This window comes from Poeciliopsis prolifica, unplaced genomic scaffold (assembly GCF_027474105.1).
Source record: "Poeciliopsis prolifica strain line A6 unplaced genomic scaffold, Auburn_PproV2 SCAFFOLD064, whole genome shotgun sequence".
NCBI lineage: Eukaryota > Metazoa > Chordata > Actinopteri > Cyprinodontiformes > Poeciliidae > Poeciliopsis > Poeciliopsis prolifica.
In genome coordinates, this window is record NW_026562439.1 from 157,941 (window position 1) to 176,803 (window position 18,863).

At 40.6% G+C, this 18,863-nt stretch overlaps 1 protein-coding gene across 1 annotated transcript in view; it reads right to left on the reverse strand.

Moving 5' to 3' along the window:
• The window catches only part of LOC129351121 (centlein-like), a 101,709-nt gene that overhangs the window by 28,905 nt on the left and 53,941 nt on the right, over positions 1–18,863 (reverse strand). Inside the window, 6 exon segments of the mRNA XM_055019921.1 lie at positions 632–769; positions 1,913–2,039; positions 6,147–6,244; positions 8,764–8,982; positions 13,968–14,230; positions 17,642–17,705. Coding sequence (XP_054875896.1) covers positions 632–769; positions 1,913–2,039; positions 6,147–6,244; positions 8,764–8,982; positions 13,968–14,230; positions 17,642–17,705 — 909 coding nt within the window.

Here is an 18,863-nt window from a genome sequence, read left to right on the forward strand (position 1 = left end):
TCTGCTCTGCATCCCCAGAACCAAACAAGGAGAAACAGCATTCAGCTTCTACGCACCACAGATTTGGAACAAACTTCCAGAAAACTGCAAAGCAGCCGAAACACAGAGTTCTTTTAAATCTTGACTAAAAACCCACCTGTTTAGAGTTGCTTTTAAAATGTGAACAATTATAAATTTAACGATGGTACTTGACTTAATATCATGTTTTGATTGTTGACACTATGTTGCATGGCTTTGTGTTTGTTATGATGTAAATCACTTTGAAATGCTTTGCTGCAGAAATGTGCTATACAAATCAAATTTGATTGATTTGATATGGGCTTTCCCTCCTTTCTATGGACATAGTCGTCATTCTATGTGTAAGTTTTGCAGCATGTAGCAAATAGAAATAATTTTGGCTATTCTGACGAAGAGAAGTTTGGTCTGATTTAACCTCAGACGGTGAGTCTTATTTTTCAGTGCACGTAATCTTCTAGTTAGTAGAGCAAGGACAATAACATCCAGATAATAAACAGAATTTGCTTGTTTTCCGCCCGGAACACAAAATAGCAGCTAATATATTCCAAACTGCCTCCCACTGAAAGCTGTGAACACTGATGAGCAACAAGCATCTGCTTTGGTGGTTTCTAACCTTTTTCTCCATGTCCTCTTTCAGTTTTGCACAGGACGCCTCATGCTGGCCTTTCTCTGTTGTTGCAACATTTAACCTCCTCTTCAGGGATTCAATCAGCGCCTTCCTGTTGGAGGCCTCGTCCGACAGCGTTTTTACCTGGACGGACAGAGGGAACAGTTAAATGTACACAATTTAATTTTATACAGTGTACTGTTCCCTGCAGAAGTATTCACACCCTCCAAAGTTTATGTTTTTATTATCTTAATTAGATTTTTTTTTTTTGCAAAGTTTAAATGTGAAGTGTGAGACACATTGGAAGTCAACCCTCTTTACTTTAATACCCCTAAATAAAATCCGCTGCAGCCAATTCCCTGCAGTTATTCATGTACCACTTTAGTAAATGCCAAATTTTCCAGCTTCCACCATCTTGGCAGCCATTTTAAAACAAAACTTGTTTTGTTCAGTTTGTGGTGCAACATCATAAATATAAAATAAATAAAAACCAGCATCTAGTCCACTGGTTCCAGTTTTACTCAAACATTCAAGTTTCTTCTCGTTCACTGGTGTTTTTGCCTGTTGCACGTAAACAAGTTCCACAAAAGCTTGAACACCAGATTTTGAGAACCACTGCTTAGAATCAAAACACATCCGTGCGTTTCAATGTCTCAGAAAACATCTAGATTTTGATCCAAGGAAGAATTTGAAGCAAGGCTTTGAAATAGCTTCTTTTCAGACTTTCTCTATCCAGTGTGATGGAGAATCAGCAAACATTTCAGTCCAAAGAGCTGCACGGCTGGCAGAGAAAACAAAAACCCTGCAGCTGTTTTTCTACTGAAAGGTTTGTCTACAATCTGTTGACTCAGTGCAACAGATTTCACTCTTTTTTATTATTTGTAGTAAAAGCAACAGCTGTAATGACATCTAATGATGGTTGTTTGCCTGTGTGTGTGTGTGTGTGTGTGTGTGTGTGTGTGTGTGTGTGTGTGTGTGTGTGTGTGTGTGTGTGTGTGTGTGTGTGTGTGTGTGTGTGTGTGTGTGTGTGTGTGTGTGTGTGTGTGTGTGTGTGTGTTGCCATGGTGACAGGTCCAGGATATCCATTAAAAACACTAAGAATAAAGTTAATTGAAAAACAAAATAAAAATAAGAGTCCTGGTTGTTACCTTGGCTCTGTGACACTAGTGATGCATTCACACCAGACCTGCACTCACTGTTATAGTGGCTCTAAATATGCAATCAGAAGGTTTTTGATGTGTTTTGTGAAAAGAGTTCAACCGTGATGAGACAGAGATGTTTGCCCACCTTCTTCTCCAGGTCTTCCACCTGAGCCCGGTAACTTCTCTCCATGTCCTGCAGGACCTTTAATCTGGTCTTCAGGTCCTCCACCAGCTGCCTTTTCATGGCCACATCTCGCTCAGCGTGCATCACCCTGAAAAAAGATGCAAAAACTTAACAGAAATAACAGAGAGCGACACACACACACCCAAACACACACGAGTAGAGCTGGCAGACGTGGCGTCCCAATGCGCTGCATCAGCCATGACAGCTCATTATGACAACTAAATACACTGGCATGCTGCTTGGGTAAGTGGAGGGGCGTAAAACGGGGATGCATGTATAATTCTAGCTGGCATATTTTATGACAAAATGCTCTGGCACCGAGCGCCGCTTTAAGTGTGACTGGGGAGTCCTTTTTGACAAATGGCGTCTCGAATCAGCCGCGACTGCAACATTAAACATTTTAATGCTTATCATTTTACAGCTCAGACACATAAATGCTTCAAAGGGAGGTTTTTTGCAGAGGAGGCTGCTTATAAGGGAGACTTCCTGTTTGTCTCAGAGGGATTTCCCAGGAGTCAAGGGGTATGAAATCCAAACAGACAATTTACCTTCGGGCCTGCTAAGTAAAACCCGCTTAGAGCCGCTAACATCACCTGACCTTTCAAAGTATGACATTTTAGAATTTTGAATGTAAAATCAACTTTTTGAGATTTACATCATGCTATGATGTTATTCCCTTCTAAAATACATTTATTGCCTGAATTTTTTTATGCATGCTTGTGAAATCCTTTAATCTTCGTGGTAAACATGCAGCTGTGCAAAACGCTTGGTTGGATCTAGCCCCGCCTTCAAGGCACAGCTCCTCCTCAAAGCTGCAGTTTCCAAGCTGTTGCCTCACAGAGCAATCCTCCCCCACTCAGCTCATTCAGACTAGCCAGCAGCAATTAGCAAACACCAGGTGGAGCTACTTTTAGTGCTGTTCTATTGTGGAAAATCAATACCATTATTCCATTAAAAACTTGATGATTCTTTATCATTTTAACCAAAGTTATTAAGACATGTTCTGAAAGGTCCAAAGAGCCATTTGTGGCTGTGGAGCCGCAAGTTGCAGAAAGACAAACAATCCCCTTTATGTTGTAAACTGTTTACGCCTGAACTGTAGCAATCATGCAGCGCGTGTCACTTCCTGTCTCTCTTTACATGCTTAATATTCTTGATTTCTTCTTTTAAGTGGTCTGAGTGTGTTAGCATGTTTTATTCTGTTTTCATAAAAGGCAGATATAAGACATTTTCATGGTTGTCTAAACCTCAGGGAGCTGGAACAAATAGAATAAAGATCATAAGGATGCAGTTAATTAAGTGGATTTTTTTAATTTCAAAGATGTAGTGGCTTCTCTTCTCTCTCTCACACACACACACTCAGAGTGTTGCGTGTGTTTTAAATAAACAGATGACTCAACGATCCGGCAAATGCCTCCATGTGAGCAAATGTCCCCATTTCTCTAGGAGGGTGGGCTGGTTAAATAAGTGAGAGCTTGTCCTATTGGAGTGACATTAAATTAAATGAGAGCCGAGTCTAGCCTGGGGACTTCGGGGGGGGAGCAGCGCTGGCTGGTTACCCCATGGGTTTGGCCATTAATGAGAAAACCCATATTGAACCTTTCAGATGACTGTCTGCTGTTGACTTAAAGACGGAGAGCAGCAATAAGCGCCCCGGCAGCTCCCCCTGCCCCGCTGCTAATGGCAATTAGACCCACAACATTTATTCTGGATGTTCTTTTTTCTCTCCCACACCCCAAAAAGAATAGAGGATAAAAAAGAATGAGCGATATGCGGAACTTCTGCCGGATCGTATGATCTCTATTTATGAGCGTTAGTGGGAGCGAGAAGACGAGAAGCCTCCGACTGCATCGCGATCATTCACACGTTTGTTCCCTTTGTTCTGCGCTTGTTGCTGATATTGTTCATCAAACATGCGTGTATTGTAATAACAACAGTCAGCGGTGTGCGGAGCGTTGGCGAGGAGCGAGAGAGCACTTTTCTGTGTATGTTGTTAGGAGTGAAGACAGGGTGGATGTTTCATGTGGCTGATAGACAACAGGGCTAAAGATGAAAGCAGCAGCTTCATAAATAAGGCAGGGCCATAGTGCCGGATATTGACTGAGGACATGCCGGTGTACTTTGAAATTCATTTCTTTTTTTTTTTACCCCCCTCTTCTTCTCTTCTTTAAGGCGAAGCAGCCTTGCTCCCCGTGCGTGTGCTGAGATGTATATTTCAGAGACGTCTAGACATGCCTTTCATTCTGAGAAAGAGTCCCTCCACGGAGGAGCGGCAGGCCGAAACTTACATCCAGAGTTGCGGTTGAGCGACAAAAAGATGAAGGAGAGGCAAAGGATGTCGCGAGAAAACGGAGCTGTGATCCTTTGTGCGTTGGTCGCACACAAACGCGTCTGCGCCCGGCTCTGATCACCAGCACAACCTGGATGTATTATTGAGAATGTCAGGCAGAGGACAGAGCACAGCGGACAAACACAACCGGAGGAAAGCCAAGTAGTTCTTTCTGAAAGTGCAAATGCAAGACGTGCGTCAGATCTCAACAGCGAATCGTCTTCAGCGACGCATGCGGACTAGTAATGCAGTAAAAGCTGAACTGAGTGGCGCAACAGGGGCTGCTGCCATGTGGCAGATCCTCTCTGTTTCCCTAAACACCGCAAAGGTAGCAAAATCCATTTATTGAACACAATCGATTAGATTGGCAGCTGACTGAATTCATTTACGTCGCTGCAGGAGCGAAGGCCGGAACTAACAAACTCCAAACAACAACATGGCGGCCAACGCAGTGGACAGGATGGCCTGGTCTGCAATCAAACTGCAAAAACACAAAATCTGACCAAGTATTTTTGGTCTAATTTCTAATGCAAATATATTAGTACACTTTAAATAAGATAAAACTAACTTAAAAGTAACTTGTTTGATGTCATTTGTTTTTTTATAGTTTTGAAAAGTCTTATTGTTAGTGGCACTTTATGATTTCACTTGTAATGAGACATTTTTCCCCTGCTGCAGGTGAAATAGTGTTCCAGTGGAAGCGGTTTTTAATGCACAGAGGAAATGCATCAGTTGTTTCAGCAGAATGATCGTGATTTCTCAGACCTGCAAGTATGCAGGAATTTGACTGGCAAAAGGCAAGGCCGAAATGTGCAGAAAATATTTATTCAGGCCTAATAACTCATAAATTAACAGTTGTACATGCCGTGTCTTTGTTTGTAAATGCTGAAATAAATGTACTTTCACAACAAGTGTTAGATGTTTCTTAATGGGTAGAGAAAGTTGTTTGAATTGGCTATTTATCAATCCTGAAGCCAGTTGCTAGTCAGGTTGAGTGGATCAGTTACATTTACTAGAATAATCTATTGGAAAAAATGTACTTTTTACTTTTAATGAGTAACTTTCTTATGACATATCGCTGCTCTTACTTGAGTAAAGTTTTTGAATTCTCTACTCTGAGTAAATTCACTGAATGAAGAACAAACTTGTTTAGAAAAAAATCCCCAGACACAAACCTGCAGTTTCTTTTAATGTTTCATGGGTTCAATATTTTAAAACTGATTTAGGAAAATGTTTTCTTTGCATAGTTTTGTTGCGTTATTTGTATAAAGTATTTTGAGTGAAATATTTCATATTCGTATTTAGATATTTTAAATCCCAAAATTTTCACACAACTTTACATTCAAGTATTTTAAAAATGTCAAATGATTGATGTTTCGTACTTCGGTAGCTGCTTTACCACATACTTTATTCTTACTTGAGTAATTTTTGGAACAATTACTTTTTAGTCTTAGTTGAGTAAAAACATGTTGAAGTCGTGCTACTCTTCCTTCAGTAAAATTATTAGATACTTTGCTTTTTCGCTCCACTTCACGACACAATGTGACATAAGTTTGTAGCTTTAATGCAACAAAACACAGAAAAATCTTAAGGGGTAAACTCTCTGTTATCTTTAGCTGCTTATATTAACGTCACACACTGTTTTCTTTGAGTTGCTGATGAAGCTGCAGCAGAGAGAGGCTCACCACATGGTGGAATCAAACACAGCAGATGAGAGCTGCACAGAATGCATTAAGACACACAGACAGAGGGATGGAGAGACAAAGAGGTGCAGAAAAAAAAAAAAGGTGCAGAGCAACAACAACAAACAGCCGGGATCACGAAGAGGACAAGCAGCACTAATTAAGACAAAGGTGTGTAACTAACTTGTCCTGCAGCTGGCTGAGCTTGTCGTCCTTCTCCTGGAGTTGTCCTCGCAGGGCTTTGTTAGCCGCCATCTGCTTTGTGACTTCAGCGTTCGAGCTCTGGGGAGAGGGCACACGGTACGAGCGTTTGTTAATGTGTTTCAGCCCGACTGATGGCGGGTCAAGCACAGCATGCCTTCTCATTATGGAAACAGTGGAAGGGAAGAAGGTGCTAAAAGAGGTTAAAGAGAATAATACATTTTATAAAGTGGAAAAAATAACCCACACCTACAATACTGATGAAAAAAAGGCACATGTAAAACATAAACATGTCTTGGTGTTACTGTTTTATAAGGAGTATTCAATATCACTGAAAGAGTAATTGGAATAATTTTGATAAATTGATTATTGAAATCAACTAATTTAGTGATTGATTAATCATTAAGTGGAATATAAAAAGGCCAATTTGCTGAAACAACAACACACTCATGAAGAAAAAGCCGTGCAAACATCGTACATTTTACATTTCAGAAAACTTTTGTTTGTAAATGTTTTACTCTGAACTTCTCAAGTGGCAGTTTTAGCTTCACTCCACTCAAAAAGCACAAAACAAATCTTTTTTTAGACATGTTTAGATATTCAATTATTAATCAGCTTCTCCTAAATCTTACCTCGCTGCATGTTAAAGTAATTTTTTAGCTGCAGATGCATGCTTTGTTGCAAATGAACAAGCGTTCACTAAAGGAATGCTGTTACGAAATTTTAGGCCATAAAACTACAGTTTAAAAAGGGGAATTTAATCATTTTAATGTATTTCTAATATTATATAAAAAGGTTTAAATAAAAAATCTGCATGATTGGTCAAATTTTTATCGATTAATCGTTGCAGCCCTAGTGTTAACCACTCGTGCCTGCAAAACAAAGGATGCAGCTTATAAAAATGATGAAGTCTTGGTTTGAAGGCCGCTGTCTGCGGGGAAATGCTCCACTGCAAGCTGTTGTTAAACATGCACCTCCGTCACCTCCCTCTCTGTTAAGGTGTCACCTGCCATGACTTCCTGAGACGTGTGCACCGACAGCAGCAATCTGCTCGGTGACACTGATGAGCGGGCTGCTGAGAGGGTGATAATGTCGCGTCACCGCTCGAACCTCCTTCCCCGCCTCTCACCCTCCATTTCTCATCTTTCTGACAGCTACTCTGAAATAAGATCAATTGGTATGAAATGCTAATTCATGTTGAAATCACATGCAATTTCAGGTGATGCAGTGTGTAAATTAAAAAGGCGGAAAATTTTGTGCTTTTTTTTCCTTCTTACTTGATCTGAAAAGTAAAACCTTGATAGAGTTTCTTGCAGAAGCTTCAAGGACTTTGAGGCTTTCAGTGAAATGTTAAAGTGCCTCAGAAATTGATATTTGATGAAATCTGAGAGACTTTTTTTCCTCAACTAAAAATGCATGTTTAATCCTGCACTGCTGGGCTGTGGAACAGTGCTGCAGCTAAAATGGCCACAAGAATAGTAAAGAAATACACATATTTTAACAAGAGATGTCATCGTTAACGCATGCGACTAATCTAATAATATAACACATTATTATGACATAATCCAGATGAATCACATGATCACTTTTGACCTAAAAGCCTCTCATGCAAAGGGTTAAGTACACAGAAGCAATTTGCACGATCATGTACAGAATTCAACAATGTAGAGTCACAAAGGCAAGTAAAAAGATGAGAGTCTGATATGCTAAGCAGAATTATTTCCCTTTAAATAACTGCCACAGTGGGAGCGGATGCCCCGTACACAGAGGTTATTCTCTCAGATGCAGCCGTCACAGGTTTGAGTCCCAGGTTTGGTTACTTAATTGATAAAGGAACAAATAAAGTCCATTAGTGCCAAAAATTCTCTGAAACAAAAATAACAACAAAAAAAAGCAAAACAAAACAAGAAACATTGCGATGAACGTTTGGAAAAAAACAAGGCAGCATGTCGCCTGCTTATTGCAACACTGAAACACAATCAGTTTTAATTAACATTTCTTGAACACATTTGAAATAAAATACCTTCTTTTAAACCTACCTGTATATTGTCATCTTCCTAAAATAACAGCCTAAGGAATTTTTAGCCAAAAGTGATTTTATTTACTTTTGTCTGAGTCCTTTCCTGGTGATAAAAAAGGGTAGATTTTTTTGTTGTTGTTGCTAAAATCACTAAAAAGTGACTTGGACTTTTATTTTAGGGAGATGACAATATGAAAATCTGGAAAACTGAGATGCTTAATTTGAGACAATCTTAAACATTTTTGACAAAGTATATTTATACATTTGAATGAAGGTAAGCGTAGTGGTTAATCTAGATAAATCCCAGTGGTAGATTGCGATTAATCTGACTGAACTATGTAATCAATTGACAGGACTCATTTTAACATTTGTCTAGAATCCAGATATCAATGCAGATTTCCTTTAAAATCACACAATCGGATTTGACATTTTTACACTTTATTCATTCATGCCCCACAGAGCAAAAAATTAGAAATGAACACATTATTTAATGCTATCATCCTATTAGGAGATTTATCCTAAGAGGCATGCACAGCAAGGTGGAGAATGAGGGGAGATGATTAACTCAATAAGCACTGACCTTAAGTTTGACTTGAAGCTGTTTGACCTCCGCCTCCAGGGACTGGAGGGCCGGTCCGGTTCTGCCCTGACAGGAACACTCACTGCTTGCTGGTGCGGTGGGTGGTGCTGCTGGTTGAGGTGCTGCTTTTGGGGGGAGAGTAATCCGCTTCCACTGCTCCAGCTCCATCTCCAAAACCTTTTTCTGCTGCTCCACACCAGCCAGGTCAGAGGTCAGCTTCTGCAGAGTTAGCCACAACAGGAAAGGTGAGCTAGTCATGCCGGTGACAAAACAAATAAAAGTTGAAGTTGGGCCTACTTGTAAAAAAAAAAGGTGGAAATATTTATTTCTGTTTTGGCGTGGAGGGAACTGAAGTGCGATAACGAGCTGCAACATATTGTTGATGATCCGACCAACAATAACAGACTGAGCTAATGAAGGAAACTGTATCCTATTACCTGCAGAGATGCTGTAGGGCGAGGGCATATACATTCACAGAACAGTGTGTGCAAACAGAACTATAAGAATTTAAATTAATAATCTCGTATATTAAGATTTATGACATGTCCACAACACTGTATATCTATTCACTTGAGAGCAAATCAACTTAATCAGTTATATTTTTCTATAGGTTTACAACACATTTTTCACTTATAAAATTCCAACACTTTCCAGACTCAAATTCCCAGATTTTCCTGTCAATTTTTAGTAAATAAAACAGTTGACTGTAAATGTGAAGTTTTTTTATTCGGAGAAAAGGCTTCCAATACATCTCAGTATTCTGCAGACATAAGAAGACAAACTGAAGTTAGAAAGTAAGTAAAAATGTTAATATGCTAGTTCTAAACTAAAAAAACTGAAAGGTAGACATCATTAAGTCAGTGGGTGAAATAGTTAACTGCATTATTAGGTAGTGAATAAGATTAGTAACTATGTTGGTTGTTAATTGTGTAAACTAGTAAATACACATTCTAGTGATTTGGAAAGCACATTAGTAATTTATTAAGTCAGTAAAGATAGAGTAAGTTAGTTGTGAGTAAGCAGGTAGGAAAATAAATGAGGTAAATTAGTTATTAAGTACATATGTTTTGGTTTCAAGTAAGTGAGAAAGTTGTTTTTAAACTTTTTAGTTGGTCATTAGGAAAGTAAATTAGTTGTCAAAACTAATACTATGATATTAGTTTTGCAGTAAGTAACCTAGTTAGCTATTATGCAACTTACTTAACTAAACCTCGCTACTAAATCTAGGTTTAGTAGCTAGATTTAGTATTATCTAGCTACTAAACTAGTTTAGTAGCTAGATAATACAATTAGACATACAAGCCTTGCAGAAAACTTTAATGTATCACGTGTTTCAACGCATTTATTGTGGTAACTAAGTAACAATCATATTATTGTCTGGTTTATTATTGTGACTTCTCTTTTAGATTTTAGGTATGTGTAATTAAAATAAAAACATTTTGACTTCTTGGAAGAACCAATTAGAATAAATGTGTGGATTGTCGACATAATAATCTTTTAACATGTTGTTACAGGTGCACAAGTTGCATGAACCTGAGCTGTAGGACTGTCCACTAGAATATAATAGTATTAGTTTTGCATTTGAATGACTGAGTTTAGATTAAATAATAATAATGCTATCATTTGATCAGGTACAGCTCAGTGTATCAATGGTTCTAAAGAGATCAAGATAAACCACATCTGTGGCAAATATTAAAGTGAGTTCCTGTCTTCCTTATTAGGAAATACGACCTATAATCACATCACTGCAACTTTGGCTCAATATTGCAATGATTAACTGATATGGTATTGTGTCAAACATGAAAAATGCTTAATGGCACAAATAGGAGACATGATACATGGAAATACTTCTGACCGTGTAAAGCAAAGCTGGAAAACACAGCGAGCCAACACACACGAATGAAACCACAGATTCCCCAGGGTTTGCTCTCTGCTCTGCATACATGGAGGTTATTGATATCTGGTTGCTGGCTGACACCTTTTAATAGAATCTCTCTTGTTTTAGGTTTCCTCTGCTCTGCTGAAGGCACACACGCCGCCTCCCCTGGGAGCGTGGGGGAGAGGAGTGGGGAATAGAAAGTGGGGATATGGCCTCAGTGGCAGCAGAGCACGAATTAAGAGAGGCATTGATGACACTTCCTGTAAGACGAGCTTTGATTTCACAGGCCATTTTCAGCACTGGAGAGAAATGACACTGACACAGACGGATATACAGGGAGGAGGAGAGGACTCCTCCATCTGTGGCGCTCCTTTCTCTCAGCCTTATGGAATCACTGGGATCAACAGAGGCCGGATAAATAATCTGAATATTTGCAGAAATGCACAGTGGAGCAGTGAGCAGCGCTGCTGAAAGACAGTTCTGGGCAGATGTGGACAGAGGACCCAAAAATTAAACTCAATAAAGAGCAGCACTACTTCAACATATTTTTACTCAAGTAAGAGTAAAAAACTCTTTGTTAAAAAGTCTACTTTAGTACTGAGTAACTGATAAAATCATTTAAAATAACATAATCAAACAGACCAAAATATAAAGAAGAAATTTTGGAATTTTAAGGACCAAAATGACAATAATTCACAACAAAAAATGACATCAGGCAAAAGAAAATGTTCCCAAACCAGTTTCTTTCAATAAGAAACTTGTGAAACTTTAACAAAAACTGCAGGTGTGTCTGTGGAGTTTTTGTTTTTTATTCAGTGGGTAGAAAATCCAGAAGTTTTAGGTAAGAGTGGAGACATTTCATAATAAAACCACTCAAAAGTAAAAAGTACAGGATAGTAAAAATACTCCTAAAAGTAATTTTTTTTTTCAAAAACAGTTACTTGAGCAATTGTAATTGAGTAAGCGTAAAAATAGTCCAGGATCTTCCTACATGGAGTTTGCATGATGTTCTCCCAATGCCTGCGTCATTTATCGTTACACATTTCTGATGTTAAGATTTTTATTTATTGTCACAATAAATTCCAATTAATGTTTTTTTATTAAAATAAAATAAAATTGTGTTTTACAACTTTTTTCTCTATTGTTTGTTCAATAAAGACATACCAATAAATACGATTTATTGTAGTTTATTCACACTTTTTTATGTGACTGGTGTCCTAAAGTAGAACATTAGAAAAGGGAATGTTTTTAAAGTTGCATTTGTTTGTGGGGCAAAGATTGTTCTGCCATCCATTTATCTAAAAAAGTACTAACAAAGAGTTCTCATAGTCACTTTTATTGTTATTAAAATACTCCCACAACATACTATAAAACTTTGAGTCCACATTACCTACCTCTACTTTCTCCCACAGGTCAAACTGTGTGGTTAATTGTCTGTAGGTGTGAGTGTGTGTATGCGTGTTTGTCTCTGTTTCCCTGCATGGAAAACATGCAAACTTCATGCAGAAAAACTCTCAGGATGGGATTTTACCACCAAACCTATTTAAACACTCATAGTCGGATCCAGTTTAAGGTTTTTAAATGTGTGAGCTGGAAGAACTACCTGGGAAGAAAAATAATGGAAGACACAAGACAAGAGTGTATGACTTTATAAGGCAGTGAGGCAGGAAAAGAGGAGGACAGAATGGCTGAAGAATCAGGAGACAGAGCAACACAAACAAGTCTCTGGGAAGCTGTCATGCTACCTATCACATGATGGCCCCTGTGGAGCCTGTCCTAAGCCAATTACAAGCAGAGTTTTAGTTGGAGAGTGGGCCAGAACCTGCTGGAACAAGTCCAAAGTCTATCACCTCTTGGCCTTTTCAGAGAGGGCAACAAGATCCGGCTTTGACCAGCCGGTCGGCTCCAACTTTCTCTGGTGGAGTGGCATTAATACTGCAGGAGGAGAGAGGAAACAAACAGGAAGACAGCAATTCCCCCTCTGTCCACTCATTCACTCCCTTTTGTGTGTGTGTGTGCGTGTGTGTGTGTGTGCATGTGCGTGTGTGTGTGTGTGTGTGTGTGTGTGCCTCCTCTGCTGTGTCTGAGTCTAAGGTCTCGCTGGGTTTCAGCAATCAGAGGCCTGTTGGGTGCACCAGGGCCACTTCCTGGGTGGCACCGTTGTGAGAGCTGCACTCTTGACTTGTATACAAGTCCACCGAATTGCAACGTTACAAAAAGACACACAGCCTCATCTGGTGTTTGTAGCTATTCACTCTTCACTCTATCAGGTTAATGACTGTTTCTGTCGACATGTTGGTGTGCGTAGTTTGTTTCCTTTCAGACTGACTAACCACTGAATAACTCGACAGGTGAGTGAAGCTCACCTGTAGAAAACAGTTAGCTCGTCTCTATTAGAGGGAGGCTGGATGAATGTAACTGGGCACCTGGTTTTTCATGTACAACTGGCTTGACAAGAGCAACTACAGGAGAAAACTATGAAACAGCGGTAGCAAGACGCTACAGAAGGATTTAGATTTTAATCTCAAAATTCAGACTTTATTTTCTCCAAATTTATACTTTAGAATTCAGAATTGTCAGAATTCTGAGTTCAGACGTTTTCTCAGATTTCAGTCACATAATTTAGATCTTAATGTCAGACTTGTGACTTTAATTTATTAAATTGGGCTATAAAGAGATGAAATATAGGTTCTATATATTTCAATGTGTTTTGCTCCTGCTGATGTTGAGTTTTGTTTTCATGGTCGGCTCCACCAAAACCAGAGATGAAAAAACTGCAACTTCCACAATAGAGAAATATAATAAAGATCATTATTGAAATAATTATGAGTTCTTATGGACGTTTAGGCTAATAGGAAAATGACAAGATATTTATGTGTTCAGTTCCCTGTTGTAAGAGATCTTGAAATGTTTCTGATGTTCTATGAAGCACCAAACGGTTTCGGCCCTAAACAGCCTTCAGAGTTGCTGGTCAGGTATGAACCTCTGGGTTTCCTGACACCTCTTTCATATCAAACGAGGCCATTTTCTTTCTAAGCTCCTCAGTTCTGAACACCTGAGATATGTAGAAACTGTTGGGACTAAAAACTCTGAACCCATAATACAATTTCTTTACCTCTGCTCCTTTATTTTTCTGAGGAACACTTGTGTAAAAATAAACTTGTCTTGCTTGCTGCTCTTCTCTGCTCTGTGGTTGTAACCTCCACAGAAGAGAGCAGGGCTGTCAGCTGTCTCATTAAAAATATTCACCCACCCCCCCACCAAAAAAAACAAACAAAAAGTGAAATACTTCCAAACCAGCTTTGCTAGTTTACTCCTGTGTTACCTGCGTGAGCTGCTTGCTGCTGTTGAGCTGCACAGTGAGAGAGCCGAGCTGCACCTTGATCACTTCATTGGCCTCTTGCAGCTCTCTAGCTGCAAGCAGAGCATCCTTCTTGGCACTTTGCAGGACGTCTATGTGGCGCTGCAGAGACTCGACGCGCTGCTGTAGAGAGGAGGAGGAGCAGCGCTGGGTCTTCATCAGCCTCTTCTTCCTCCTCTGTTTCTCCCCTCTTGTCCCTCGCTCCCAGGGCTCCTGCTGTTTATCATCTAACAGGAGGGAGAACAAGCAGCTGCCTCAGAGGTGACGTGAGCGGGAAAACTCAGGAATCTGTTTTTAGACGCTCCGGCTGGGAGTTTACCGGCGCATATAGACATGTATGTGCTTCATGTTTTGGCTTTTTCATTACAGTTCAGTTTTATTTAGCTTTTAGTTTTTGTTTGTCAAATTAAATTAGTTTTAGGTAGTTTTTAGAATTTGTTTGCAAGTTTTTATTAATTAAAAAATTGGTTTTAATTAAGCTTTGATTTATAAAAATAGTCCTTTTAGTTTTTTAAAAATTTGGTAAATTCATAGGTCAAAGCATTGTGATGTGATTACGAACAAATCGTATTGGGCAATGAATACTTTAGAAATATATTCAGAATTTTACCAAATGGAAAAGATTACATATTTATTTCCAAAAGCTGCTTTTAGTTGAGCTGGGGGCCAGAAGAAGCTCCATTCATGTAAATAAGTCAGACAAGTTGGACTTGTTAGACTGTATAATTGCTCTGTAAAAATTCATAAAATTTAAGTTCTAAAAAAGAAAAATGGGATTAAATTATCGTTGAACACGGGAAGTCAAAACTGTCCTCAACAAGAAGAAGGTTGCCTTCAGGAGAGGAGACAGGGAGGCCATGAAGGCAGCACAGCAGGAGGTGAAGCAGTGTGTGAGGGAAGCAAAAGACAGCTACAGGAGAAAGGTGGAGCAGAAGCTGAGAGAGAACAACATGAGGGAGGTCTGGGAAGGTGTGAGGACCATCACTGGCCTCAACACAAAGACCAGAGTCGTTGAGGGAACAATGGAGAGGGCAAACCAACTGAACAACTTCTTCAACAGGTTCAACCAGTCTGTGCCCCCCCAACCCCCTCTCTCACTGCAGCCACCTCTGCTCCTTACCACACACCTCCCCACAGACAACAAAACACTGACAACCCCCCCACACACCTCAGCACAACCTCCACCCCACATCACCACAGACCAGGTCAGAGAACAGCTGAGGAAGCTCAAGCCCAGGAAAGCAGCAGGGCCGGACCAGGTGTGTCCAAGGCTGCTGAAGACCTGCGCTGCTGAACTGGGAGAGCCACTACAGCGGATCTTCAACCTCAGCCTGCAGCTAAGGGAAGTGCCCACCCTCTGGAAGACATCCTGCATCGTCCCAGTGCCCAAGAAGAACAGGCCCAGCGAGCTGAATGACTTTCGGCCCGTGGCACTCACTTCACACCTGATGAAGACGTTGGAGCGGCTCTTCCTCGGCCTCCTCAGACCTCAGGTGGAACATGCTCAGGACCTCCTGCAATTCGCCTACCAGGCAGATGTTGGTGTGGAGGATGCCATCCTCTACCTGCTGCACCGGGCCCACTCCCACCTGGATAAGGGCAGTGGCACAGTGAGGATCCTTTTCTTGGACTTCTCCAGTGCCTTTAATACAATCCAGCCCCTTCTGCTCCAGGACAAACTAAATAGCATGGGAGTGGACCAGCACCTGGTCACCTGGATCCATAGTTACCTCACCAACAGGCCGCAGTATGTCAAGCTAAAGGACACCGTGTCTGACACTGTGGTCAGCAGCACAGGAGCCCCTCAGGGCACAGTGCTGGCCCCTCTTCTCTTCACCCTGTACTCCTCTGACTTCCACTACAACTCGGAGCTGTGTCACATACAGAAGTATGCTGATGACACAGCCATAGTCGGATGTATCAGGGACGACGGAGAGGAGGAATATCGCTGTCTGGTGAGGGACTTTGCTCTCTGGTGCCACACAAACCACCTGGAACTCAACACCTCTAAGACAAAGGAGCTGGTTATAGACTTTGGGAGGTCCAGACCAAAGCCGAGACCAGTCGTACTAGAGGGAGGAGGTTGAGGTCGTGGGCTCCTACAAGTACCTCGGGCTGTGGCTGGACAGTAAACTGGATTGGTCAAAACACACCAGCCACCTGTACGGGAAGGTGCAGAGCAGGATGTACTTCCTGAGGAGACTGCGGTCCTTTAACATCTGCAGCAAACTGCTGTGGATGTTCTACCAGTCAGTGATCGCCAGTGTCCTCTTCTACACCGTGGTGTGCTGGGGAGGCAGCACATCCAAGAAGGACACGTCCAGACTGGACAAACTGATCAGGCGTGCCGGCTCTGTGGTCGGCATGAAGCTGGACTCTCTGGTGACGGTGGCAGAGGCGAGGACACTGAACAAACTGCTGGACATCATGGACGATAGCAGCCACCCTCTACACGCCGTCATCAGCAGCCAGAGGAGCCTGTTCAGTGACAGACTGCTGCTTCCCAAGTGCCGGACCAATAGATTCAAGAACTCCTTTGTCCCCCACGCCTTCAGACTGTACAACTCCTCACTGGGGGGTCGGAGGTGACACAGGACAGAGGGAAGAAGGAGTAGTTTTTCTACAAATGTGAACTCCATATTTATCAGGCCAAACCATACAGTGCAATACCATATCACTGGTCAATCTATCGACCAAATTGCTATAATTTCCTTTTGTGTTGTATTTATATTCTTTGTTTTGTATTTAATTTGTATTTTTTTGTATTTTGTGTATGCTTACTGTGTGCCACATTTTTGCCTGTGAGCTGCTGGTAACTATAATTTCCTGAGGGAGTCTTCCCAAGGGATCAATAAAGTCAAGTCTAAGTCTAAGTCTAAGTCTAACAACCAACTGACTTGTGTTTTTTTAAAACCTTTGCTGCCACAAGGATTACAGTGTGCCGTAATTTGACGAATTAAACTGCTTGTGTGGAAAAAATAAGTCAATTTCACATCAGTTTGTGTTTATACTTCAATACCATGAAAATTAAGGATATTATAATTGTGATTTCAATACGTTTTAGTTAGTTTTATAAACGCACAACATAGTTCCAGTTAGCCATTGTTTTTCTCTATAATTATGTTTTTATTTATTTCAGTTAACAAAAGAGTTATTTGAATTTGAGTTTTTGTAATTTTGTTAGCTTTAGTTAATTATAATAAACTTGATGTGCACATGTGAAAACTCAGACACATCGAACTCCTAGAATGAGTTACACTTCTGATTTATACCTACTTAAAGAGTTGAGAGGAAAAAACTGAACAGCAGCAAATTAAATATTTTCGAACACTTAAGAAAGAAAGTGAAAATCTGAAAGGTGTGGCATGTTTTTGTGTTCAGCCCATTTGAGTCACCATATTGTAAAACTGTCTTTCAATGCAGCTGCATTTGGATTCAAGTCTGGACGTCTGGAGTTCAGGGAATATTCTATATATTGAATATCTGAGATTTTATCATTTTATTTCCATTTCACATCTACGCATGTTGAAAACTGCGGCTGTAACGTGACAAAATGTGGAAAACTTAAACGACTTGAATACATCTGTGAGGCACTGTGACTGTATTTAGTTGCTTTGGGTGTGAAAACTTGTGCTGACCTTGTTTTCTGTTGCATCCAGTCGCTGGTGCGTCTGTGCTGAAGCTAATCGACCGCCTGTAGGGCTAGAAGCAGAAAGTCGGTGAGCGTGGCGATAAAACGTCGTTTAATGGAACACAACAGTTGACAAGCTTTGGTTGGCTGACATGGGGATCGCGGTGACACTGTGATCACACACTCTGCTCGGCTTAACACAACAAGACAAATCATCCTGCGCCTAAATAATTCACCTGAACATGTTCAACAAACTCCTACAGTCCCCGACTCAGAGCGTGTAGATCAGCTCTGACAGCTGCTTGCTTTGTTCAATCACCGTCTGAGGGATTCGATTCATCCCACGCCACCAAAGCTACGAGTGTGTCGTCATTTACAAGCAAAAATAATAATGTGCATGCAAGTGTCTGTGACACCTCCCAATGCAAAACAGTTTGTAGTGACATCAAACGAGCCAGGTAGGGTTTAATCAGAGGCAGGTTTGATCAGAGAGGGGAAACGAGGCGTTTGGTTTGTGGCGCGGTGGGTTGTGTGGGGACCTGGGCTGCCACAGCAATGAGGATGGAAGGGTTGACGGGAAAATGAAAGGATCAGGAAAGACGAGTCCTGACAGCTCGCAGGTTATACACTGCAGGCACCGCTTTCAACTTCATGACTCTAATAAAGAGGTGGAAAAAAACACCTTAAATCAAATTATTGATTTGATCTGATATCTGAACATGCTTCATACGAAAACATCCAGACAGCATGGACTTGATCAACTTTGGCAGGTCAAACTGAAGCCAAACTGACAAAATCAGTTCTCAATGTCGCAACTGTGTGAGGAAAATCACATCATTTTGTTCTCAGTCTCTCGCCGTCTGGCCTTTCTTATTAACCTCCCTGGCGAACTTTTCATCCCCCTCTCCATGTTAAACTATGTTTATGTAGAAAAATGACGCTCAATTTGCTAACTCTGTTCAATAATTAGGACTGATCTGGATGTTCATCTGACTGTATGAAAGAGAATCACATTCTGTGTGATAAAGTATGAACCGTTCACACGTAAATACCTGGACGGTCGATGTGAATCGATGCCTCACTATGTTGATGCAGTATTTCATGAAAACGGAACCCCAACCAAGAAGTGAACAGAAATGAAAATTTTCTCAAGCCTGAAATTTCTGGCTAAAATATATATATATTTATCTTATTAGATATTCAACTTTTCCAAGACACTCATTTTGGGT